Source organism: Calypte anna, chromosome 3 (assembly GCF_003957555.1).
Source record: "Calypte anna isolate BGI_N300 chromosome 3, bCalAnn1_v1.p, whole genome shotgun sequence".
In the NCBI taxonomy this organism is placed as follows: Eukaryota; Metazoa; Chordata; class Aves; order Apodiformes; family Trochilidae; genus Calypte; species Calypte anna.
Window position 1 is genome coordinate 45099381 of NC_044246.1, and position 27079 is coordinate 45126459.

The 27079-nt window shown below is 38.5% G+C and overlaps 1 protein-coding gene across 2 annotated transcripts in view; it reads right to left on the reverse strand.

Annotated features, from left to right (window-relative positions):
* Nucleotides 1-27079, reverse strand: part of PLCB1 (phospholipase C beta 1) — a 399975-nt gene that overhangs the window by 82815 nt on the left and 290081 nt on the right. For both annotated transcript variants that reach the window (XM_030448781.1, XM_030448782.1), the window contains exons 12-21: nt 25611-25693; nt 19136-19220; nt 18487-18664; nt 11920-11990; nt 11222-11318; nt 7338-7422; nt 6138-6262; nt 4965-5119; nt 3063-3227; nt 146-245 (exon numbers count right to left, since the gene is read on the reverse strand). In XM_030448781.1, the coding sequence (XP_030304641.1) occupies nt 146-245; nt 3063-3227; nt 4965-5119; nt 6138-6262; nt 7338-7422; nt 11222-11318; nt 11920-11990; nt 18487-18664; nt 19136-19220; nt 25611-25693 (1144 nt within the window). The remainder of the gene's footprint in view (nt 1-145; nt 246-3062; nt 3228-4964; nt 5120-6137; nt 6263-7337; nt 7423-11221; nt 11319-11919; nt 11991-18486; nt 18665-19135; nt 19221-25610; nt 25694-27079) is intronic.

Below are 27079 nucleotides of genomic sequence, written 5' to 3' on the forward strand. Positions count from 1 at the left end.
TATCTGGTAAAATATGGTGTGTTTCTTTTCAAAGTGGAGATGGGTTGCTATAAGTCTGCAGAGTGGCTGCTAATTTATAGCAATGTGAATCTTGCTTACTGCTTCTTTTCCCTCTGTGTCCATCTCAATGAAGAAAGAAGTTTACCTGGTCGAATTGCTGAGACTGGTAATATCCGATGACCAATAAATTTCCCTCCTTCTTCATACACTGCTAACCTCAGACATGCCAAGGAAGGTAAAACAACCTAGAAGGCAATATTGTTGAATTATGAACTTTCTGCTTTGAACAAAAAGGCTCCTTCCAGACATAGGCTACATAGCAGACAGAAAGAGAAAATGCAGTCTAGCAGATGGGAACATCTATAATAGAATCACAGAATGTCAGGATGGAAGGGACCTCAAAGATCATCTGGCCCAGCCCTTCTAATACTATTGTTTGTATGATATATCTCGGCACCCTCTCAAGCTGAGACTTAAAACCTTCCAGAGTGGGGGAATCCACCACTTCCCCTAGGAGACCATTCCAATGTCTGACTATATGACATCTATATACACATCCACAGAATCACAGACTGGTTTGGGTTGGAAGGGACATCAAAGATAATCTAGTTCCAACCCTCCTGCATGGGCAGGGACACCTCCCTTAGACCATGTTGCTCCAAGGCCCACCCACCCTGGTCTTAAGCACTTCCAGGGATGGGGCATTCACAGCTTCTCTGGACAACGTGTGCCAGTGTCTCACCACCCTCACAGTGAAGCATTCCAAGGTGTATGTACCTGTGTCAAAATAACTCTCTTAGAAATATGTTTCAGTCAAGAAACCTGATATGGCATGTGTGCATAGTGTGTTGAACTCAGCAATTTGACCCTACATTTTCAATATGATAAAGGGATTTTGACAGCCCAAGTCCTATCACGCTTGACTGCCACTCTGTTTTCTGCCCTGTGTGGCTTAGTTTCCTCTGTGTATGTGCCAACTGGATTACATACTTCTGTGAAAAGTAACTGATAGACATGTTAGTGCTGAAAACTTAACACACAACTCAACCTGTTTTGCAGAGTGTGAAAGTATGAATTGCATGAACCAAGTCAACCCCAATAGAATTTCCAAATGCAGCAGAACACTAACTGGCTGGGCTAAAGACATTAAATCAGGCAAGATGTTTACTAGCATGGGATGCTTTTTTGGCACTACAAATGGAAGAAGGCCACACATTGAAAAGAGAAAACGAGAAATAAGAAAATTTTACTTAGTCTAGCCTATTAAGATAGGAATCTTTATTATTGCTTTAAAAAAACATGTATTGTATCTCATTTTCTTACTTAATGCAGATATGCATGCAAGTATTTTTTGATCTGCATTTTGTCATAACATATGCTAAAATTTACCTAGGCAATGAAAGAAGAAGAAAAAAAGCATCAATCCAAAATGAAGAGTTTCTCTAATTTATTTTCAAGATTACTAAAAATAGTAATCTATGTATCTCTGGGCACGGAAGCAGTCAGACTCAATCATTAACTAAATAAAGAAATGAAGTACACTAACTGGAAGTTCATTACAGAAGCAAAATGCTAGTGATGTTTCCAAACTTAAGCTCTGGCAGGCTGCCAAAGCAAAATCATTCAGAAGGCCAAAGATTCAGGGAAAAGGGCTGCACTCCCTAGAAAGCAGAGCTGCAAGCATCAACTGTGTAAACATCTTTGTTGTGTTAGTTCACTACCTTTGGATATACAAGACATTGGAGAAATACAAAATAGTTGTTTTGCAACACCTGGACTCAGGATCCACTCAACAGCATCCTGGGCTGAACCACAAATGTGGCCAGCAGGAGAAGGGAAGAGTTTGTGCACCTGTACTTGGCACTGGTGAGGCTGGACCTCCAGTACTGTGTTCAGTTCACCACAGTGAAGGGTCTGGAGAACAAATCCTATGACAAGTGGCTGAGGGAACTGGGATTGTTTAGTTTGGAGAAGAGAAGGCTGAGGGGAGACTTTATTGCTCTCTCCAGCAACCTGAAAGGAGGTTGTAGGGAGGTGGGTGCTGGGCTATTTTCTCAAGTAAATGACAATAGGACTAGAGGGAATGGCCTGAAGTTCCAGCAGGGGAGGTTTAGACTAAATATTAGGAAGAATTTATTTACTGAAAGAGTAGTCAGGCACTGGAATGGGCTGCCCAGGGAGGTGGAGTCACCCTGAAGGTATTAAAAACCTGTGTAGATGTGGCACTTTGGGATATGCTCTAAATGGGCAGGGTGCATTTTTCTAGGTTGATGGTTGGACTCGATGATCCTAGAGGTCTTTTCCAACCATGACAATTCTGTGATTCTGTAACCACAGTGCCCAGTAAGAAAGACCCAGAAATCTGGTTAAAAAAAACAGCTGAAAAGTGCATTGTGAAGCACAATAAGACAATCACACAATCACATTGCACAGTTCTAAAATATGCTCAGTATTTTCTGCTTCCTCCAAGTTTAGAGCATTGAGTTCGAATAACATTGCTCAAATTGCAGAAATACCTCAGGAGCCTATTTTCCATTTCAAGTGGGTGGCATTGATGGGGTTTCATCATCGAGATCATATTTATATAGCAGATTCTAGCATTAGGCAGAGAAAGCAAATTGCTTTGAACATGTTAGGTTGACAGCCAGATTGTTATAGCTGTATTCACATTGACTTGCTCACAGGTTAACAGGATTTGGTCTTCAGCAGGCTGTTCAAACCAAGGCAAACTCAGCTAAACTGCTTCTGGCATCTGTCTTTGCTCATTCATATGAGCACAGGGCACTGCATCATGCCACACAGATGAGACAAGTCTGCTGTTTGCACCAATCTCAGTGAAAGAATCAAGGTGACTTTAAACCCAAATGTTTTAGTAGGAGTGACACTGGAGTGGCCAAATCATGCCTAAAGTGGTTAGCAGTAAACAGTTCAACAAAAAACTATTTAGAATCTCTACATTTTCTTCCTAACAAATGGAAAGTTTCACTAATCCACAGATTTATGCTACTGGACAGTGATAAAACATGCACAAAGCAGATTTGGGAGGCAAGTGTTACACTGACCTTCTTAAACACTATGGCTTCCTCTTCCCAGACAGGATTAACTGCATTGCCTTGAGAGGTCTTGGTCTTCAAAGCTTTCCTTCTTGTATCCACAGGCAGGCCAAACATGTCAACTTCCACATAGGTACCAACTTTTTTATCAGAAAGGAACTGACCTGAAATTATCTAAAATGAAAACAAAGGAGGATCACTAGAGTCTGCTTTGGTGGATTAAAAATGAGTGGCTGAAATACAGACATAGAATTCTCATTAATGATCAGATAGTATGCATTTAAAATAAAACCAAAACTGACCCAAACCCACAATAAAGAAAAAACTACTGTTTAATATCACAGACACGGAAAAACAACTTATGAAGCCTGGTTTCCTGTGACCCTGTGGTCCTGAATTCCCCTATGAGAGATAATATGGATGAGATCATGTTGCTGCCCTTCCCTCAGCAGGAATACTCATTTGGATCACTTTCCTCAATCTTGCTGTCTGCTTCCACAACACAGGACATTTGAAAACTGCCAAATCTATTGAGTTTCAACAACAGGTTCAAAAACTGCTTAAAGATGTACTAGCAGCAGGGAAACTACATGTGTTTTTAACTGTGAGGGAGAAAGGTAAAAAAAAAGGTTTTCTAATAAAGGCATTTCACAGAAGCTGAAGGGTTTCATTATGAAAATAAGATAATTATAGAATAGCAGGTATTTTCAAATTCTTATTTTTAGCAGGAAACACAACTCTTATCTTTAAAAAGTCAAAGAAAGGTCTGCAATTACTTCAGAAAATGGAAGATGCACAGTAATGTGTAGCAGCATCACCACCCCTTAGCAAATTCAGACTTGCCTAAAAGCATATCTTAAACTGTTCTAAGCTGTATCTTGCATGGGCATTGACATAACCAGCAGAGCAATCACCAAGCAGGCAGAAGTAGCTGACTTCTGACAGATGTCTCATGGCTTCTGAATGTTTGTACCTGCTAAAAAATGCTATGTATCTCCTAACAGTTATTGAAGGACTTCCATCTCTACTAAAATTACAAACCAAAATGCCTCTAAAACCACAGGAGGGCCTGAAAGCTTCTCCAGTTTCAGGTCACCACAAAAACTCATTCCCACACAGTCATCTTCTTTTTACCATGCATGTCATAAGATTATTACTTTATTCATATCCCTCCTAGCACTGCTTGTGTCTGCAGTCTGAGAGGAAGTACTTGCTTTCTCTAAAAGAAAACAGGAGGATATTTTGCAGGTGGATTCTATAATATAGACACTGTTTAAACAGACAACTCCATTACAGGAATAACAGGATTTCAGAAAGTTTATTATCTTATAATAAATAACTAGAGATATTCCAAGTATAAAATTGTAATCCTGTTGTAGCCAATGCAATCTATCTCTCTAAGAATTCATGCAAGTAGTTTTCAATTTGTAGACTCCTGGTGGTCCTTGAATTTCATTAAAGGCCCTTTAAAAGAAACATAGAAAGCCAAGTCAGCAATGAATTGCAGCTGACATTTATGGTTCCACAGTCCTGCTGGAGAACTTAAAAGGAACCAGAAAATTTATTTATATTAAACAGTGTGCTGCTCTAGCTATGCCAGTGTAACCTACCACTTTGAAACAGCGTGTTTTAAATTTAGCTCTTTGTTACTAAAACCACAGCCAAACTATCCTTAAATCCACCTACTTGCCAATTACTTCTATGAAAAAGAACATATAAAACAAAATACATTTATTTATCCTACAATATGGAATGTGAGGCACAAGATCTCCTGTAATTTAAAAATGAAATGTACTGAAATGACATCTGTTTTGTTTCATTTCTATGGTCATTTCCTAGGCCAGAGCATAACAGTAATATATCTATGTTCTAATGTTGTCATGAGAGCAGTTTTACCAGGTGCATACGTACCTTGACAGACAAGGTGTTAGCTACTATTCCATCCACTATACCTTCAGTAAATGGATCAAAGTGTTTGTCTGGTCTTCTCATGAATTCTGGCTTTAACCTGTAACCGCTTTTGCCATTGTACTCATACATTCCCATGTTTATTTGCATAGACAAATCTAGGTGTTAAAAATATCAGTAAGAATAACATTCTGTGTTGATAAGCATTTAAAAACAGCAATAAAATAATATTATTTATCGTAATTTAAAACTGCCTGTAATGTAAACAGCTGTTTACGATACACTGTAGCTTATGTAAAGAAGTTTCAGATGCAATTGCGGCCACCCCCTTGGATTCTTTTGACAAGTAAAAGACATCTGTGAGACACCTTTCAGAAACTACTCAAAAGCTAACATTTCAAGTTTTAAAAGAAGCCTTGATACTCTTAGGTTTTGACTTCTTCAGTGAGGCACTACTGTACCTGACCCCATAAAGTACTTATGTTTCTAGCCCCTTCTTACATGAGACACTGGGTGCTTGATACTTAATTGAAACTGGCCCAAACAGGTTTTTATTACTCTGCACATTTTCAGCCTGGGTAGGGTTTTGCTTTCCATGGAAAGACAGTGTATACACAAGCACAACTGGAAAGGAAAATGGGAATGATACCACAATACCCTGTGCCCAGAAGCACAACATGGCCAGAGTATTCCCTGGGATGCAGAAAATGGAAATATTTCTATATCTAAGAACAGATATAGCCTTGGAAGAAAATATTCTACTTCAAAAGTGACTGGTGCACCTAGGAGCCAAAATGTCTTTGTTTCTTAAGCACTCACTTTCAAAACATAATTTGCTGCCTAGGTCTACATCTTAGTATACTGAGATTTTGAAAGACAAAAGAAAAAAATCTCTATAAAATCTGAAATGCTGTTCAATGGTAACCACTTATAAATTATAGCAATACAGAGAGCATGATGTATGTGTAATGTATTAGCTACAGCATGGTAATCATGGATATTCCTAGTTTAAAAAACCACAAAACTGAGTTTAAAATGTTAAACAACATCTCTGTAGTATCATTTAATTACTAGACATATTTTGAGCCATAAAGACTTTCCCAGCTATGAATCAGAAACCGTTTTAGAGAAGTATTAAGGTTCAGCTCACAAAATCTAGATACCAGCATAACTTACCTACAGTTTGGAAGTTAAGAGCAACCATCTGGCAGCCAGCATTCCAGAACACTTGTGGCATGTAGTTTGAAGAATCTACACGTGTTCCTTTTGGGTAAATTCGGCTTAGCTGCATTTTGTTGTATCTAAACAGTGAGTAGTTAAGTTACAGTACATGAGAAAATAAAAGGATTTTGCAGAGAAGTGAAACTGCAACATTTAAATGCAGGTATTTTTTCCAGAATGACAGTGGGTTCCTTATTGGATTTCTGCAACCATAACACTTCCAGAGATCCACAGTTTTTTAGGAGATGTGATAAATATGAGGTAACAAGAGGTGCTGTTTGTTCCTCTACAGAGTACTTGGAATGAGCAAGGAAATAGCAGAGGCATATGCATTAAAAAGATAGTGTCCGTAAAATTCTGTTTATCGTTCTGGTTACTGATTTGGGATTTTCCTAAGACTGAATTTATAGATGCCAAATAGCTATAAACAGTAACTCTTCCTCTGATGGGATCAGAGGTGTCCAGTTAAAAAGTCAGTGCTTTTCTGGAATAAACTTTAGAATTGGCTTCTACATGCAGACAGAAATCATGAGTGTGCACTTCTTGTGGTTGAGTCTACAAATCTCAGACAAGAGAACATGCTGCAGGTTATCTGTGGAAATAGTTTTCCCTTCATCTTCTTTTAAGGGACCACTTTATCTTGGCCAATCATTTTTAATGAGAGACATGGAGAAACAGCAAAAAGTCTAAACAAAATGCTCTTCAGCATTTCTTTAAAAGTTATAAGAAACCCCTAAAGAATAAAAAAAGGAACTGTGTGGAAATGAAAAAGTTCAGTGCTCTTAGATCTACAGGATCTTTCCTATAATTGGGAAAGCAAGTCATCTCATATGATGCTGCAAAAAAAGTCAGCCATGCTTTGGCAATTTTGACCGTAACTCATACCACCTCATACAGGATGAAAAATTTAACAATGAGAATATAAAGTATCAGGTCTTCAGTATATTGTTTACACCTATTCCCTCTAGTCCTAGCCCACAGCACAAGGACTCATGCCAGCTTTTAAATTAGCTCATCTAGGAAGGCAGGCAAATCTACTAATTTCATTTGGGTTTTGTATTTCCCCAGCTCCTGTCTCCAAATTTCAATAAAGCCCTGTAACAGATCTTAGATAGAGAAAGGCTAAGGAAGCAGCTTTCTGAAAGTCAAGGATACTCCACAAATTCCACAGGGGACTTCGTCAGTTGCTCAAGCCCTTTGGTTTCCACAAAGGAAGACATTTCAAAACTTTTGTTGCGTTCTGAAAGTGTAAATAAAAACAGCGACATGTTAGTGCAGGAAAACCTGTGAGATACATGAGCTGCAAACAACTGGTTTAGTCTTGGTCCCCTTATTCCATCTCGTGTTCACCAGCTCATTTCACTTTGATATCAAAGAATTTATGTGCACAGTTGTTTGCTGACAACAGTAAGCTCATTCTGTATATATTTAAGAGTTCCCTCTGAACTCACATTAGCACTGCCCAAATTAAGGGCACAAATTAAAGGTACTGCCTGAGATTGCTCCTGCTCCCGGCAAGAAGAAATTCAGTGCACAGGCAGAGATCTCTCACATTTGCCTGAAAAACACTGCGTTGATAGTTTTGAGCTGTAGAGCCCAAAGCTCAGAAGTGAGATGCAGAGGCAGTGTGGCAGCTTTTGTGGGGAACACAGAAGGCCCTGCAGGATCTTTCGATTGCCTTTGCAGGCAGATGCCAGGGCTTTGAGCCAATTTGAAGCTATAATAAGTAATGTCCGTATCAGATGAAACTAAGCAGTGCCTACAGCAGTTCTCATTATCTTCAGTATGTCAGAGTAAGGTCACATCTGTCTCCAACAGTCACGGAAACATTGCTATCTAATCATGCCTGAAGGTACACTCCTGTGTCCCAGCAGGTCTTCAGACCTAACCCTGAACTGACATGGAGCTTCTATGACCTCTTAAATTTGATCAAACTTTCTGACCTGAGAGTGGTGAAAAGCTCCTCCTAAGCTTGTAACTCAGTGAGAATAAATGTTGTGTATTGTTACTCACCTTTGCCGGATGTGTGCACAGCCTTTCAATGTACCTGTGCAACTTGATGTATCAGAAAGCCTAAGCCCTTTCTAGCATCAGTATTTTTTTCTTTTACACTTTTGTATGAAAGTTTCCCATTTTGTCAGAATCAGCTGTGTAGACTGACAGAAGGGGCCACACCACTGGGAGATCACATTGTAGGGGGATGGTCCCACCTCCCGCAACATCATATGAATAGGATATCTCAGCACTACTCTTTTTAAAAATGAGGAAAATAGTGCCTATGTTAAAACATAAACTCTCTAGCCTTGTTGCTTTACCAAAAGCAAACAAAAAGGCAGAGAAAGGGCTTGCCCTCACCTGGTTTTAGGAGTAATTGTGCTGCATTAATCCAGAGACAGCCAGGAGGCCAGCCTGGCTGGCTCCCTGAAGTCAAGCTGAGAAGCTGCAGGAGTGGGATAAAACGGGACAAAAGCACTTGTCTTGCAGAGGAAAGGAGGACAGAAACAGGTGGGCACTTTCCTTACAGGAAGCCAAAAAGGAAGCAGTGAATCCAAAGAAGCGTGGAACTAGAATGCTCAGGCCACTGAGAGAAAAAAATGTCCTGCCAGTTTGTGAAGTACAAACTGTTCTCAGCATATGTGGGAGCATCAGAGGATGGCCACGGTGTTCTGAAAGTGATTCTCTCCCTCTGGGAGAGATGGGACGCACTTTGTTGTGGTCCTTATTTCTAATTAGCATCCATCATGCTGCAATTACTCATAGCTGTTATCTCCTAATGGTGAAAGATCCCTGCCATTTCCCAGGGGTTTCTCTCCTACCACTCCTCTTTTCCAACAAACAATATCCTCTCTTTCTCCAGACTCTGTTGCAGCCAGCTCACGTCTGTCTCAGATCCTTATAAAGGAGCCTTAGAAAGGCACTGAAATAATTCTTAGTTTATCCTTCCGCTTTACTAACAGGATAGCACTAGGAACACACATATATAGTGGTTTTATTCTATTCAGGTTACAGATACAATAAAGTACTAGGACTTATTGTAGTAATAACCTCCATCTCTCAGCTTTATCTTGAAGTAGAGTGTCTGAAGGAAACCAGAACTGGTACCTGTTCAATGACTTGGTTACTAAATGTCCAGGGCTTAATTAAACTCCTAATTAAAATATGAACAATTTTTTCCTTGTAGTATCTGGAGAGGATTAAAAAACCCGCCCTTCAAAGAAAAGACTGTGCAGGAGACACATCTCTCTTTCATGATACTTAGTGCTTTGCTATCTTATCAGAAGGAAGTCACTGCTGAGTGGACAAACAACTCTGGCCATTGAAAAAGTGCCTGAAAAGCTTTAAAAAAATACAGTACTTGCTGTTAGAGAGAGGGAAAGTATTGAGTGAGGGCAATTAAGGGACTGTTACAGATCCAGTGCTATTCAACATTTTTGTTAACAGCTAGGGTACAAGATGAGAAAAAGCACTTCTGTAATGTATGAATGACAGAAGCAGTGAGGTACTGTTCTCATCATGTAAGCCAGGACCACAAATCAAAACAAATTCTGACCTAGAAAACATTAAATTGGAAAAATGCTGTAACACTGAAATAATGAGTAAGACAAGTATGGAGCTCTGCACTTCAGGAAGTAAAGTCAGAGGAACAAAACTTAAATCTGGCAACAACAAGCAAATTAAAACCCAATCCACATAGAAGTCCTTTATTCAGCTCATCTTTGCCAAATTTAATGGTGCTCCACCAGAGTCCAGGCCAGGGCTAAGACCAGAACACACAAGTTGTGCTGCAGTGCCCACTGCTTTCATCAGCCAGCAACATTTACCATGGAAGGCCACATGCTTTATAGAACTGACAATATGTAAAATATAGCAATTTTTTTCAACCCCAACACTACAAATATTAATTCCTTAATATTAGGAATCCACAGAAATGAGTATGATTGATCAAAAGTCACACCAAGACTTATGATAAAAACCCTGGGCATCAGCAGTTCTTTACAAAAGACAAAACTTGGAAAGACACAGGCACGTGAACAGAAGGAATCTACACAAGCCAATTTTATAACAGCTGCATCAACTTGCCCTGCTAGGATTCACATGGTTCCCTTTCCAGAAGGAATCTCTCCTTCCCACTGTGTTCTTTTAATTCTTATTTGAGCTAGAGGAGATTGCAAACATCCACAGAGACACTACTATAGGGATCAGGCTTGATTCTCTGCATGACTTTGTGGGTGCTTGTGTGTATGTCTGTAAAAATACCTCCCCACAAATGAACAGGTAGTTAACTTCTTATATGCTTATTATTCATTATGAGTAAATGCTAAATCTTGTGTACAGATATGGACTTCAGCACCAATTACCTGTCTTCTACCAAGGCCTCCACAAATTTATAATGCATTAAAATGTTTTACACTTTAACCAAGAAGCTTCCAGAGCATACTGCAACCTGTCAAAAAAACACAGAAAAGGGCAGGCAAACAGTACGAAGTTCTGCATCAAGAAAGGAGAAGATGCAGCAGAGTTGACTGAGGATGCTACCGAGTGCATGTCTTGCAAGGCATCTTCTGTAAAAGCCAGCAGGGGATGAAATTATGGCCTTTTCTATACAATACACAGGGGCAGGAATGAGTGAATTTGCATATGGGAAAGGGCAGACTCTGCTTACACTGAATCCTCTATAAAAATAGCAAAGGAAAACTACAAAGAATTTGCCCAATCTAAAGGAATATTTACCTCCACTTTTCTCAAACTGCAGTAATTGAAGTTACTCTTCAGTCATGGACAACAAAGACAATGTATGTTCAAGATTTTAAAAATGTTTCTGAAATGGAAGCATGTCCATTGTTGATGAAGCCTGGTACTTAGACTAATGCAAGTTTCAAAATAAATATGGATTTATTTGGCTGGACACCAAGGGAACATTTTCTGTCTGTGTGTATCTTAACTGAGAGGAGGACAAGTAGCAAGTTACTAGAACTTTCTTCAAAACACTTCCTAGGTGAATTGCAGTATAAGATGTTGCTCATGCTTTGCTTACTTACTTTTTGATACTTCAAATGACTCAAATTTCACAGGTTGAATGTAGTTAACCAGGTTAGACATCTCTTCTGTGGCCATAGCCTCACTTCCAGCAGTACCCTGGGACAGAGAAAGAAAAATGCTGCAGTTTTGATCTGTCAGAATCCATGGTGACCATGGTCACAAACATCAAAGCCTGGTTTTCTATCAACCATAGTATCTTTCACTGATCCTGGCCTGGTGAAGCCAGTCTCTCATACTGGAAGCTTCACATACTAATGACAAAAAATTGCTATAAAATTTAAATGTTTAATCGAACTGCTACTGTAATCACACTTGTACCTTGGCTCGTAGGGAAGGGACTATATTACCTTTATGCATGCATAGTGCTGAGAAAATTTATCAATACTGTTGGATAAACAATAAATACAGGTCTAAGGTTTTATTGCCAAATTTTTCTTCCATCAAAGATAAATACACCACAAGAGGTTGTATAAAACAGATCGGTTGTGGTGCTATTAATTCTTGTTCTTCCGGAAATGAAAAATAAATAAACAAAGCAAAGTTGTGCTTCCTAACCAATTAACATCTTCAGAAACTCCCTGTGTTTCCCAGTGCTCTTCACCCCTTTCTCCACTAGATGGTAGTCCCACTCCTACTAACACAGGCCAGCCCACAACTGCTGTAACCGACCCATCATAAAACGTATCTACACCCTTACTTCATCCATCGACGACTTTTTACAGTCATCATCATAGTCATCATCATCATCGCTCTCAATCTCTGCTTCTCCTGAAAAGTTTTAAGCAAAAGATAGTTACTGGCTGAAGCAATAATTATAAAAATCAGTGGTAAGTTCAAGAAAGATGTGCAAATAGAAGAGAGATTACGTTATACATGTCCTTTTTGTCATGAGCACGAACCACATATACACTGTCTCAAGGGATTCATCCGTCCCCAATACCAATACATCATTTTTGTCCAAACAAACAAATGTTCTTCCTTTGCAGCTGTTGGGTGCTCAGTGTTTGGAAATCACAGTGTAGGTATCAGTACTGAGAAAAGCATGTTGCAGTGAGAGCAGTGTGTGGGTATAGTATCATGATATGCCCTGAAGAAAAGTGGCCATGCTTGTGGCACAGCCCTGGGGGTTGGGAGATGTGATTCCAAACTCCCTCTCTGCTGCAAGATCCCTGCACAAACTTCAGCAAATGCCTTCACCCCCTCCTGGAAGTGCCTCGTGGAACAGCATGCACAGGGTGAAGAACCTGTGTGTGAAAACTGGGGAGATTCTCATGTGCTGTGGTAGCAAGGACTATTCAGCAAAATCCATCTCTTCTGAAGGTTACACAGTTCATGAAGAGAGAGACAGCCCAGCTGGGAGGATCCAGCACAGGACCCTGGCTGCAGTAGCTTGACTTCAGCTCCCTTTGCAGACAGCTTTGGTCCGCCTTACTGCGAGGCACATCCCAAATTCACCAGCTGAGGGCAGTGCAAATCAAATAATGTGAAGAAGATGGGTAAGGCTAATCCTTTCCTTAAAAAGCTAGGACCAGATAAAATACGTTTTATACCCTCTCCCAGTTGTGATGTAGTCATCAAATTTCTAGAGGCAAGACACAGATTCTTTATTGGTAATTAACAAATGCCTCCCCTCATCTCTAAAATGGTTTTATCTGGTTGCACCAGAAATTAAACCAATAAGGAATACTAAGCTTATTTTGGTAACTCCTCCTGTAGATCTCTCTGTCATGAAGTACGCACTAAACATCCTAAGAGGACTCTGAAAAAGAAGGTTTAAGTTCTACTCCAGTCAGCCATCCACACCTGTAAGATCAACACTTCTCCCTGAAAATTTTATTCTACAGCCCTTACAGCTTTCTTCAGCAGTGGCAATTTCATTTTGGCAGCACAAAAACCTAACCAGTGTGCAGCATTCCCACACTCTCTAGAGAATGTTAATTCAGTCTCGGTTCCTCCTGTCAATTTAGGGTCTAATCCAAAGTCCACTGAGTCAATAAAGAAACTCCTCTTTGTTCCAGTAGTCCTTGCCTTGAATCATGCCCAGCAGGCCCCTTCTGAACATGGAGAGCACATATGATTTAAATAATGAGTGTGCCTTTCACAACCAGATGATGACTACCCAGGCTGTGTTTCCTTCCAGATGCAGATTTTGAAATGTCAGGCTTTTTATTCGTGAACACATTTCTTCCTGAACATTTCATTGAAGAAAAATAACATGATTGCTCAACAGGCTCAAGGGATGGCTCAGGGAACCTCAAGACATTTGCAAAGAGCCAGCTGAGCTCTTGGAGGATTTTGCAGTGACAATCTTTGGATGGGAAGCTCTGAGTTGATTTAATTGCACTTCATACAGTCCATGACATGGGAGATGTGGGCAGGTTTCGGCCAACTTGTACTGTTGAGATACCAGGTAGATGATAGATTGTTTTTGCTAGAAGTGTCCAGGGAGAAAAGTAGGCAATATATTATCATTTCTTTAAAAGTATTTAACAGGAAAACTCCCAAGGAGATCAGATCTCATTTTCAAGTTCTGCATCAGACAGCAAAACCAGGACAAATAGCACACAGGACTGCAAACACAGAATAAAAATTAGTGTTTTAGAAAGCATGACTACATCCAAATTGCCTTTCACCCAGCAGTATGGCTTCATACTCAAACCCTTCTTATTTTATTACACTGCTTGGAAACAAAGTCAGAGAAAGCCTTGGGCAGACTGAAGAGACATCTGTGCTGAAGACACCTTCACACTCCCTCTCTCACTGTGGTGGTGGCATCAGCCCCCTGCCATCATTCCTATCCCTTTCCAGGAGGGAATAGACACTGTATCATATGCACATGGGCTGTGCTACAGGTCAAGTCCAGTATGTAGGTTTGAAGTTGTTTAAGGGACAACGAGCTGCAATGGCATAAATATTACTTGCATTTAGATGGAACTACAGATCTGGGTCAAGACAAGGCTTTCCCATGCTATGTGGTGTAGTGAAATGAGGCAACCAGGTGCCACTGATTGCCAGGGAGTGGCATGAGCTTGTGTTAAGCCCACCTGTGCCTGATTAGGGTTGGCCCCCTAATCCTGCTCATGCGCAGTGGGGGCCCACCCTAATTAGGCACAGGTGGGCTTAACACAAGCTCATGCCACTCCCTGGCAATCAGTGGCACCTGGTTGCCTCATTTCACTACAATGTGGCATACAAATACAGTGAAAGCAGAAAGCCTAGCTCCAAGGGCTTGCCCTCCAAGTATGAGGCAAGAGCCTGCCTATGGAGAGAGGCAGAGAGAAGAATATCTAGAAATGAAAGGCTGCTGCTCCCTACCACAAAAGGTGAAATATAATCCAGATACTGTCAACTGGTCACAGGCAGAAAGGCATGGGAAACTCCCAGTGAGAGTCAGGGTGCAGTCTCGGATATTTTAAGGGAGCTGCCCTTAGTGAGTGGGGAAGAGCAGGGAAAAGTGGGGAAGGCGAAAGGTCATTGGGCAATGTAACAAGTAGAGAAAGGAGGCTGAATCCCAGGTGATGGGTAGAGGGGTTCAACACAGGAATACTGAATGGAAGATGACTGGTAGAGGAGAGCTGGGAATGACAAGAAAAATCCCTATTGCCACAGGCTGAGCTAGCAAAGTGCTAAGTATTATCTATTCTCACCATGTCTCAGCAGAGTGACAGATATTGAGAGCCTAATAAAATGAAAGGTTATACAGTGCTTAAAATTCAGAGGAATTTGGTAATCTGATTTCCCACACTCTTTTAAAATAAGAGCCAGAATGGATTATAAATGTGGCATTTGCTGGTGCCACTTGTTAGCTCCGCAACATTTAGGCAGCCACCAGCATCTTGTGGGGGGAAATCACTCTTGGGTTTTTCCACAGCCTGTACATCAGCACCTGCTGATTATTAAAAAGGAAAAAACCTGACTTTATTCAGTTTGCAAAAACAGTTTCCTTTGCAACAGAGGGCCATGGCCCCAATTGGCATGCAGTAGCAATTTACCAATGCATTTACCACTAAGCCTAAAACCTTTTATCCAGTTTTCTATTCAGTCATCATGAAATGATGGAGCAGATTCTACTCCCTCTCTCTGTTTTCCTGCGACTCTTCCATTGCTGAACTTTCTACACTTTGACAAAAACTTCATCCTACCTGCAAGAAATGAGCAATTTGCTTGAAAATGTAGATATTTTTTATTAGCAATTTTTGGCTACTTTATCTACTCCTGCTTTTGGCAAAATGTATGTACCTGCAGAACTACCACTGTTCTTTTTGCAGTGTAGTCTGACTTCCTTATAAAACTTGCTTATTTACCTCTGTTCAGTGTGCTAAAGTAGACAGGTCTAAGATGCTTCTTTACCAAAATGACAATGTATCTCACAAATGTTATCTCAGAAATTTTTTTTCTGCTTTGCCATCAGAAAAAGCTTTTTCCACTGACAGATATTATATCCTACTGAAGTTTACATGAGTTTCATTAACACCTTACAAGTCACACTGCAAAGCTGGTTTCAGAATTGTTTTTTTTAATTATTGTCACTATATCAGCACCACCTAAGTTTCATATGGCATGTTTTATAACTTTATAGAAAGAGTGTTTTATTTAGGTTTAAATCTGACCTCAAGCAGCGTGAAGCTTACTATCAACTGAAGTACAAATCTCAATTTTTCCGCCGCTGTGAGAAAAGTCATTTAAAATCTCAAGAAGGCTTAATCAGCACAACTTCTGGAGATCAGCTGTAATTCTGACAAGAGTCAGAACAATACAACAGAGACATTTGAATAATGAGCCCACCTTGCTAAATGTAAATATTATATTAGGGTTGGATTATTAAAAGACTTCATGCTAGGAGATGCTGAGAACTGGGCTTCCTTTAGTGAGTCTTTAATTGCATTACTCTTCTGATGCTCCAGAAATAAATTGGTACTGGGTACATAGGAGCACTATGATTGCACTGCTTCAGCATTACATGTTGCTGATATTGAGATGCATGTATGAAATTGCATGCATTGAAAAGAAAGGTGTCACAGTGACTGCTCCATGCAGGAACCATGCTCTCTTCACTGGGTCTAGCCACAAGCGGTGTTACCAAATGGTAAATAATTTTTAAAAAAATCTTCACAGACAGAAATCTGGCATCTGATTTACAGAGATGCTGTAAGCTGTAGCTCAAACCCCTAGAGCTGTGCTCTGAATACTTAAGAAGTTGAAGTATTCTTGAAAAATCAGATCCTGGATGTTACCTGTCAGTTACCCCTACACCGCTCTTAAGCTCTCTCAGACTTGGCTGTCCTTAGATAAAACTGGCTAATACTATTTCACTTCCCATGGGTACTGTTCAGCTAAGTTCACTGCTGTTTGTCAAAAGCTCATATGCAGCCTGAATACCCTGAAAGAAATTCACTGCAGGATGAGGATGTTCAGTCTAGGAGGATCAAATATCTAATGACAGAAAGAAACGATATTGACTAACTGCATTCTACAAAAGACATGTAAGTCCTACAGGAGAAACAATAGCTGACAGAAGGATTACAAGTAATATATTTAGCAGTCACAGATGAACCAAGTGACCATATAAACATTGCAATCTCAATTCTATCATTTTCTGATTTTGAAGCGTTCATCTTCACAATCTATGGTTAACAGAGGTGGTTTTATATGTAATACAGACATAGTACTTATAGTTCGCTTGTAAAATTACACACTCTGTTATGGGACTGATCCCTCTGCTTTACACCATCACCCATATCTGAACTCACATCCCAGGTCTTTTGCTAAAAAGTATTTAGAGAGGCTCCTGGAAGACAAAGCTGTTAACCTCTATGCAGACCAGGCACTCAGAAAGCAAAGGACATTTACTTTGCCACCAGGTTGTCACTACGTGCTGTTAACAAAAATATAGTGTGAGGAACCCAAGCTTGCCTTCAAGTGTTGGAAAGCTGGCATATATACACTTATTTTTCTGCTGCTTGGGATTTGTCTAGAGCAAATCAAGAAAACAGTATTAAATTATTCCTGACACCAGGATGAATATTCTTTTGAAATCCAAGCTCTACTCCAAAACATGCCCTTTTCAAAGTTTCTTAACACAATAGCTGAAAACTCTTGCTTGGCTTCTAATAGGATAAACAATGTTATCCACAAATACAGAAGGATTATTATTTTTTTTTTAATCCAGCTAGAGGCAAACTGCCAGCATGAAAATTTTCAGGTCAAATAATCAGAGCTCAGAAAAAAACTGCAAACAGTGGAAAAAAGTTTTTTAATGGCAAATGGTAATGAACTTCTATTCCAGTCGAGCTTTCAATTTGCTCTGTAAATATTCTGCTACTGGGACATAAATGTCTATGCTTTTAGCAATCCAAAATTTCAGTCTGAATGGTTCAGTCTGTGGTTCAGAGAAAATCCTTACTTTGTATTTTTCTCTCTACTTCTGTCTTTTCCAGTTAGCTTTTAAGGTCTTCAGGAAAAAGACCCTCTCTCATAATTTTTGCATACCAACACTCAAAACAGTCCCCTGCAGGTCCATAGGCCTTACCTGAATATATAAATTACAAAATTATAAAATTAAAGTTACAGTAACTTTTCCATCTCATTTCTATTTTACAAATTCTTCCAATAATGAACAAAGTAAATGTAAGACATTGCTTTCCATTGGCTACATTACCTGCAATTCCTGATAGAAACAAACACTTATTTGCAGTATCATTGTTGCCTGTTTCTATCTCTGGAACAGAAAAACATTTTACAGCACTTTGCATAGAGGTCTCTGACCTGTTCCCAACTAATACAACACAACAGGGGGTTGAGCCTGGCCTGCCTGAGGAGCAATGACCTTGTTCACAGTTCCCCTAAATCTGAAGTCACTGTGGAACCACTGCAGTTATCCTGTGCAATGGTTATGTCTGAAAGGAGACCAAATGGTAGGCACATCTCAGAGGCAACAGAAAGAAAGAAAATATTTATATTTGGTATTGGGCTTGGGAACACAAAAAAGGCACCCATAGGTGGAGGACTTGGCAGCTCAGTCTGCTTCCTAAGCAGTGCAAACAAATGTTAGCACACATCACTGAGCTTTAGCTCACTCCAGAAGTGACTCCTCAGCTTCAAGCTTTCTCAGACTCCTGGATCACCAACACTTAGTGTTGTTTCCTTCTAAGTAAGACCCACAGTGGTGTGTATCTTTACCTTGCTAAAGAAATGCTAAGTGGTTTGAATTATAGCTGTAATAAGGTATTTTAGGGGGAAATATATATGTAGGTTCAATTCATACCTGCTCCAGGAGAGGAAGGTTCAAACATACTAGATGTATCACTGCATGTGTTGGAAGCCTGCTCTGAGAGCTTCTTTTTTGCACTTCCATCTGCAGACTTATGTGACTTCTTTTTATTCTTCACCAGAATTTTGTACATTAAATCCATAGGGCTTGGAAGAGGAACCCCAGGTTCAAGCTTGCAAAAAAAAGAAAATTGTTACAACAGAAAAGAAATGAGCTTATGGCAATTTCTGAGGGCCCACATGGTGCATGATAAGTTTGTGACCTCTATAAGCCCTGTTAAAATGAAATGTATTTTGCATAAGAGGTAATCTCAACATTAAATGAAACAGGGCTATTGAGGACACTTAAGAAGAGAAGAAAAATGCCTTATGAAATGTCTACAGTAATTGCTAAAATAAGTGTTAGTTCAAATATGAAAGCCTACGTTATAAAACGGCAGCAACAAGAATTTATTTCATTTAGAAGATTACAATTCCTCATATCAGAACAATCTCTGCATCAGAAATTATATGCTTAAGTCACCAACCACTCACGTTGCTGAACTCCCTCCTTCAGACTTGGTTACGAAAGGCTGTATATGAAGAATGACACAAGACTGAAATACTTAATAAAAATTCCCACTGATATTTGTGAACCATATTACCGGGTATTTTTCCAATGGATCCATCAGCAGTGCATCTCCAAATATCAATCTGCAGTACTCTGCCATTTTTGCCTGTTGTTTAGGGCTAAAGGGGAGAAAAGAAGAAATAAGTCTTACTAATGTAACAGAGTGAAAGCAGCAGTAATAGAATATCTCATATACCTAAACTAGATAGAATTTCTGATTCAATTGCTGTGAATTTTTCAGAGAGACCCAGGTATAACATAATATAATTCTGATTCCTCATGGAGCTTATCAAAAAGATGAAGTAAAGGCAATAGCCAACTGAATAATACTGAAACTGAACTTTTAACATGAGGCATATTTTTTCCATGCACTTAGTAGAAAATAAAATTGAGGCCGTCAGTTGTTACCTTTAAGGAAATAACTCTTATATGAATTTGCCCATTTCTCAGGCAACATTTTTATTCAAAGTTGAAACATTCTCCTTATGCTAGTTTATACACATGCCTGGCATTCTTTTCTCTCACCTCCCTCCCACCCCCAAGCCCATTTACATTTCTTTCTGGTTTTGTTTTACCTGACCCAAGGCATGAACCCCAAAACAGTTACAAAGAATGAAGTCTTCTCTGCAGGTGTCTCTTAATTTTTTCAAGCCAAGGGTACCCATCCCCTTCCTCTGCATGTTGATAAGGCACAGCCATCCAGAAGAAGGGGCAGTAGGCATTACTGGGGTCTCAAAATGCAGCAAAGCTGCATCAGTTACAGGTACTTGTAGGGAAGCAGCAAGTTTTTGTCCATATTTCTAAAATGCAGTTAGTTTTACTGTAGGTTTTCTGATAAATTGCAGGCTACTTACCCATCCTATGTGTGCTAACCCACGTGAGGTGGGTGCTTTGCTTGTGTAGGGTCCCCTGACATATCCTCACTGGCAGAAGTCATAATGTAGATGTAATTGTGCTACTGCTAAGAGGTATTATGTCAGTTTGGGGAATTGCTGTAATGAGTAGTGGTATAACTGCATTTCATATGCATATAATTACATACTGCATGGATCTTATGTGTACAGAACTGGGATCAGCTGCTTTAGTGGGGATCTGGTCAGACTGATTTTTAACACTTTAGATATTTAATTTAAAATCAGATTTTACCACAGTAAATTACTTCAAGAGTTTTCATGACATCCACTAGAAGTAAATTCAACCTCAGTAAACTGCATTTATGATCAGTTTTCCCAAAGTGTAACAGAAGAATGAAATACATCTCACATCGTAGTAATAGGAGTTTTAGGACTGAAGAGAGATTATACTGCTCAGAATGCAGCTCAGTGCTACAGTCACTCTCTAATTTTAGACAACTGTTTATTTTTGTTATAAGTGCCTGCTTAGAAGCTGTAACATTTGAGCTTAGATATCTTTTAAAGTTTCCACTTCTGATACTCTGTTGAGAAGTCTCAACAAAGAACAGGTTTATATTGCTTAACATAACTTCTTCAGGTGCTGTTAATTATGATTTGGGTATCACAGAAGATATATGAATGGTATAAGTGGTTACGTTACTATGGAGCTCTTCCTTGTGACAAAATAGAGCTGGGAATATAGGAAAAGAGGAGTGCTCATTTTCCTCTTGCAAACTTGGGAGTTCAAAACCCATTATGTTTAGTTTGTCATTAGCTACCAGCTGAGCAACTGGCACTGCAGCTCTTCCTGAGGCCAGCAAGGCCAAACCAGAGCTGAGATAAAGCCTGGCTGGCATCTGAATCAGACAGTAGAATTTCCCTGAGATCAGCATTCTGGATGTCCCTTGAAGCAGATATGGGGCTGAACCAGTCATTAGCTCAGACATTGACAAAACATATTGCGAAGAGGCTTTAAATTATTCCACAAAGCTTTGCAAGTGCTGCATGAAGTTTAAATCACTATGGCATTTCATTACTGCTTACTTTTCCATGCAGCCAAATCTGCAAAAAAGCTAAAATCTATTTTTAGTTGAGGATGTAAGATTAAGATGAAGACAAGGAAGGCAGTGGAACTAAGAACCCAGAAGGTAGAAGGTGACAGGAAGAACAGATCAGGCTACAACAGTAGTTAACTGCATCTTATCAGCAGCTACCAAGGAAAATAAAGGCACCTCAGTCTAGTAAGCTAAAGGTCTAGGAGTCATTATAGTGAACTGTATTGCAGTCATCTCCATCAGGATCTATTTCTAATAGATCCACACTCTTAGAGCCTAGAAAGTTCAAAGGACACCTCCTTGAATAAAAAGATTGTATGAATTAGTTATTGAAAAAGTTGTAATTAGATGTGACATCAGTATTTTGAAATGGGCACATCAACTCCAAACAGCACTCTTGATGGGAATGTGGAAAAAAAAATGCAAGAGTTGAATCTATTAAATTTCAAACTATGATCACAGATAGAACAAATTCTTTTGATCTTGTGTGCTTAATTACATGTTTACCTCAAAGAGGTACACTGAAAACTTTCATTTTTGCAGAAGAGAAGAACACAATGCTACATCATTTTGGTTTAGCACATAAATTCCAGTCACTGCATCCCAGAGGCAGAAATAAGGAAAAGGAAAACTCTGTGAAAAACTATTGGGGCTTTATTGTTATAGAAAAATAATCTGGCAGTAGCAAAAGCAAAGTAGGAAAATCTTGACATTACAAAATGACATATCTTTCTGAATTGGACTATTTGCACAGATACTTTTTTAAGAGCTCCTAAGAGGGAATAAAAAATAGTCAGGAGTACCAGCATTTGGCCAGTGGTTCTTTTTCATGTTCTCTCTCTCTAAAATAGACATATATATGTATGTGTGTATGTTCAGTTTCACAAGAGAGCTCATTACTAATAGTACAGATTATGTATTACTATTATAGTCTTTTAAAAACCGAACTATCTTTTTCTTTTTATTTTCCCTTTTTCCAAAGGTATGAACCAGGACAACAGATTGAAATGCCAACTCTACTGCATGAACATATTTCCTCATTTGTGTAATGAAACAAAAAAGCAGATATTTTCTGGTTGGCATGTACTGTTACTGGAAAGTCTCTCAGCATTCATGTATTGAAATGAAAACTAACTGTCTCACAAGAGATGCCTTTACCTATTTTATGATTTTCACTGTGCAGAAATGGAAAGGTAGCACACGGATTAGTTACATATGGCCCCAAATTGTGCCAGGTCAAGAGGAGAAAACGTGGGAACATGATATCTGGAGATACAGAAATATAAAGAATATTAAGAGATGTCTTCACTACTATTACCGTATTGCTTGTACTTCGTTTTGCTGTGCGTGTAATATGCCTCTTAGGAAGGTCAGTCACAGAGGTTCTTTGGCATTATTGCATGACTAGGGTCCCTAAAATTTTATTGTTATCATTTTTTGCATAAGACAAAGACATATGTCATTCCCAGAAGGGTCTAAAAGACTTTAAAGTGTAGTAAGAAGTGATAAAAATCCTGTTAATAGCTCAAATAACAATTCCAGTGAGAAACCAGCAATATGAATAACTGTAATTAATTTTAATCTTGGAAGCAATCTTACATGGATACTGCTCAAGGATCACTTAACCTTTTTGCTATGTCATCAGTGCATTTCTTGTTATAGAGTGTCTGCTTTCAAATTAGCAGATTCCTTATCTTCTTGCAAGCCCAGTTTCAAGCTCCGTGAGGTCTTTTCCACATTTTCAGGGCATTTTTCTATTTTTTTGATAGAACCACATATTTTCTTAGTACTGTCTTTTTTCAATGTGCATGTTTTGACTTCAATATAAATGACAGTACACATAATATTTTATATATTCTAAAAGTTACATGCTTGCCTCTTTATCTAAACTTTTAATGTCTAAAAAAAGGCAAGAATGAATATAATACACCATGGAGTTACAGTGAAGCATCTTAAGATGCTATGAAGATATTAGAGAGGAATCTTTCCAGAAAAAACATTGAAAGAAAGCAAAATAAGATGCTATAAGCTTGTGATTTGTTCCCTTGATGGACAAAAAGTGTTAAAACTAGTCTCCTGTACATAAAGCAGAAGGAAGAAAAACTGCATTTTAAGTCCAGTGGTGATTAAGACTGTCATATCTATGATGGTGATGCAAAATTTATTTACCCCTGCTAATCACAATCTGTTTAAAAGCCATGAGTACAGAACACAGGCTAAAACCATATTTCTGTTTAAGATTTCTGTCAAGATTGCTACTGATTTGTATAGGGTGAGCATTTAACACCGACTCTTGTAACTTGAAAATCAGAAAAAAACCTTGGTAACACAGGAGGAAACTCTCATAGGTTTTGTTTGACAACAGTTCTATAAAAACATTTAGCATTATTTAATACTTAGGACAAAGCCCACCTCTAAGATCTAGGAGAAAAACAACAATCCAAGTAAATGAAAAGACAAAAGGAGCATTCCATGAAATTAGGTGAAAGTTCCTATGAGTGGCATGACTAATTGCAGATTGCTCTAGCAGCTAGTGAAGAAATGAAGGGATAATTGTAGCAGTCAGGAAAATAACTAGAAATTATGTTCAGCCAAAGCAAAATGATACACATTAAGTCTGATGATTTACTGCAGAAAATAATAAATAAAAATAAAGCTTCAGAAAGAGAAAATACTTGATATTGTTTTTGCAAACTTGCTTTGCTAAAAACCGATCTCATAACAATGCATGGAATAGGACATAAAAAAATACACTTGGGGATAATTAATTATTCCATTATTGGATTTTTCTGAAGAGAAAAGTCCAATTGGTTTTTGTGAGACAAACTGTAAAGATCAATTTAACACAGCTGTACCTCTGTTTCCTTTTTGACATATTCCTGCAGTATTACACCACCTCTAATTGTGATTTTTTAACCTTATAGTTTTAAAGCCACTTTTGTACATAACTTAATTCTGACAAGAGTATATTTTATACTCTTTTTATACTTCTTTATTTTCCTAAAATAGAACAGATCCCCCTGGAGTAGTTGAAGATTTAAGTCTTAATGACTTGAAACAAAGAAAAATGTAACTCGTCTGGTTAAAATAAATTGGATATTGCTTTTTCTCTCCTTTCTAGCAACACTGTGAATGTATATTTTAACAAATTCAAAAGAATAAATACAAAATATAATGCACTGAAGAATGATGGTTGAGATATTTTCTAAAGACCAGAGGTTGCATTTGGAAGCACTGAGAAAGACATTGTGAGTTACAACCTATAGCAGTAGGAGAGCATGTCTAAAGTGATAAAACTAACTCCATAAAGAAAGGAGTGAGGAGACTGATTAGAGAGAGAAATTAAATACAGTACCTTTGTGGTCTTTCAGAGGATGACAGAACTAACCGAGTAGGATTTAACAGGTAGCTGTTTGAATTATAGCTGTGTGGCCTTTCAGTGTGTGCAGAGTAAGCACGTAACTGCCTGCAAAAGGTAAACTTATACTCTAAGGTACACAGGAGGTATAGGTCAGCTCTCTGATTTTAGATTTTTCTACCCACATCATTTTTGATCACTACTGCCACAGCTGTTCTTAAAAAACATTCTTACATAGCTTCTTCTACCAGTTTCTTCCCTTATGACAAGAATGTTCTTCCTAAAACAATGGAAAAGCAGTTACCCCTCACCCTTCTCCTCTTCCAGAAGCAAAAGTGCCAACATCTTTTCTGATTTGTATTAAATCATTCATAGCTGCACCAAAGACCATTTTTTATTTCACATTTAAAAAAGAAAGTTTCCCAGTCCAAACTGCCCCCTGAAGTGTTGAAATGTTTAAAAAGAGAGAGCAAGAAGGGAAAAGGCAACTGAAGTTACGGCACCTGTAATGTGCCAATGTCAACCCACTTTAACTATGGGGTTTTTATATTCCAAAGTTAATGTCAGACATAAAAAAAAGATATATCAGAACTAAAACAATAATAACAACTACAAAATAAATCACTGGGACAAATCTCAAATATTGTAACTGATTTTTTCTTTTCTTACACAAAAATTACAAAAATGGTTCTTTCCTTGCACTAAAAAAAAACCCAAAACACAAAAAACCAACTTTCTAAATTGGTATTTGATTGGTATTTTTTGGCAGAAACTGAACAGATCCTGGACATTCATACCACCTATTTCATAATCCTATCTAATCTATGGTGCTGGCCTCTACTTTTACCACATAAGGAACCAACCAAATTCTGTGCACAGAATACAGTCATAAGCAGGTGAAATATTGCTTCTTTTTCTTCAGTGAAGTACCACGACAATCCAGCAGCACATACTGATACCACAGAGTTAATAGAATTTGTCACACTTACAGACTTTCTCTGTCATATGAAAGGCTGTAATTCAGGAAGGTTTTTAAGAACATGCCTGGTTATCATCTTGGTTATTTAGACGGAGAAAGTTTTTGTGGGGTAAGAGCTATTGATCACATCACATTATAAAACTGAAAAAGGTCCATAACTAATTCTTTGATTAGACTTTATAAAAAAATAAAACACCAAATAGGAAAACATGGTAGTTACTTACGAATCCACATGATTTTCAAAGGAAAGGAGGATTGGAAAGGGTGATGTCTTAAATGCACATTCAGCAATAGCTTCTATTACTTCCTAAAGAGTACAAAATACATACAGTTACAAAATTTATGTCTCTAACAAAATAGTGTCTTAGTATTTGATAACAGGAAAGACCCAAAGAGCTCTGAAATCATACCCAAACTGCCTGAAATCAGACTTTCCATTCCAAACATCCCAGAGAGCTCTGGATGTGCTTTTGCAGTAACCAAATTTTTCAATGTGAACTGTAATCAAATATCCAAAATGTCTGATGAGCCTCAAGCACTGCATTTCTCAAAAAAATGACTTATGTCTGCCTAAATCAATAGCTCAAATGTAAAACTTGGCCTTTGTGTGCTGTGCCATGCCTGAAGCTATGAATTTCATGAACTATGCTGCATAATAAACATGCTCTGACAAATGTGTATCTTCTAAACATCATCAACAGAAGCACATATCCATAAAATCCTTAGCTACTCTGACTCACAGTTTTTCAGTTTTTTGATAAGCGAAATCCCTATAAGACAAAAAAAAAAAAAAAAAAAAAAAAAGAAAAACAAAAAGAAAAACAAGGGAAAAAAAAAAGAAAACACGTTACTCAGTTAACATCGTTCATTGCATAGTAATTATCAATCAGAGGGATCAGAAACTGGAACTTGTGTAGAAGTTTCCTTTGAGGTCTGATGGAAAATGGCAACTGTACAACTAGTAGGGAAATAATTTGAAAACGTTCATTTTAGTGGGATGAACAATATAGGAATGCACTAATTGTTACAAATTATTCAGTGCTTCCCTAGTGAAGCACAAATCTTTTTTCAAAAGGATTTATCAAAAGCTGAAGACTTTCCATATGTATTGCTGTCAAAGCCTGGATTTTAGAAGAACCAATAAGCCTCTTTTTTTCTGTCCTAAATCATAAGGATGGCTAAAACCCAAAAGATTTATTTATTTTAAACAAGTCTCGTCTGGGGATTCTTTTTATTTTTTATTTTCTGTACTTTTAAAGGCTTGATTCAGAAGCATAATAAAAAATGCATTTCTTAAAATGAAAGCTGAGCTTCTGGTACATTCTTCTGATATACTGGGTTGCAGAACTCAGGTCTGAAAGGAAAGCACAAGCCACCTGAAGGTTTGCTGTATGAGCTATGATACAGACAAGATTTACAAGTAGAAAAATACACAGCTTGGGCACAAGCAGTTGCTACATCTCTTATGAGAATCTAGCTCTCTAGGCACACAAAGTACAAAAAGTTCAATGACTGTTTAATAACTGCAGTCAGCTAAATGCTAGCATCACTAACCAGCCTTGTACTCCAACTAAGACCACATCCAGCCTTTAAAGACAGCAGAAACATAAAACATTTATTGGAAGAATATTAAATGGGGCAGCAGGCTGGAGAAGGGCAGGGAGGAAGCTGCACGTTCACAGCAGTGGCTCTC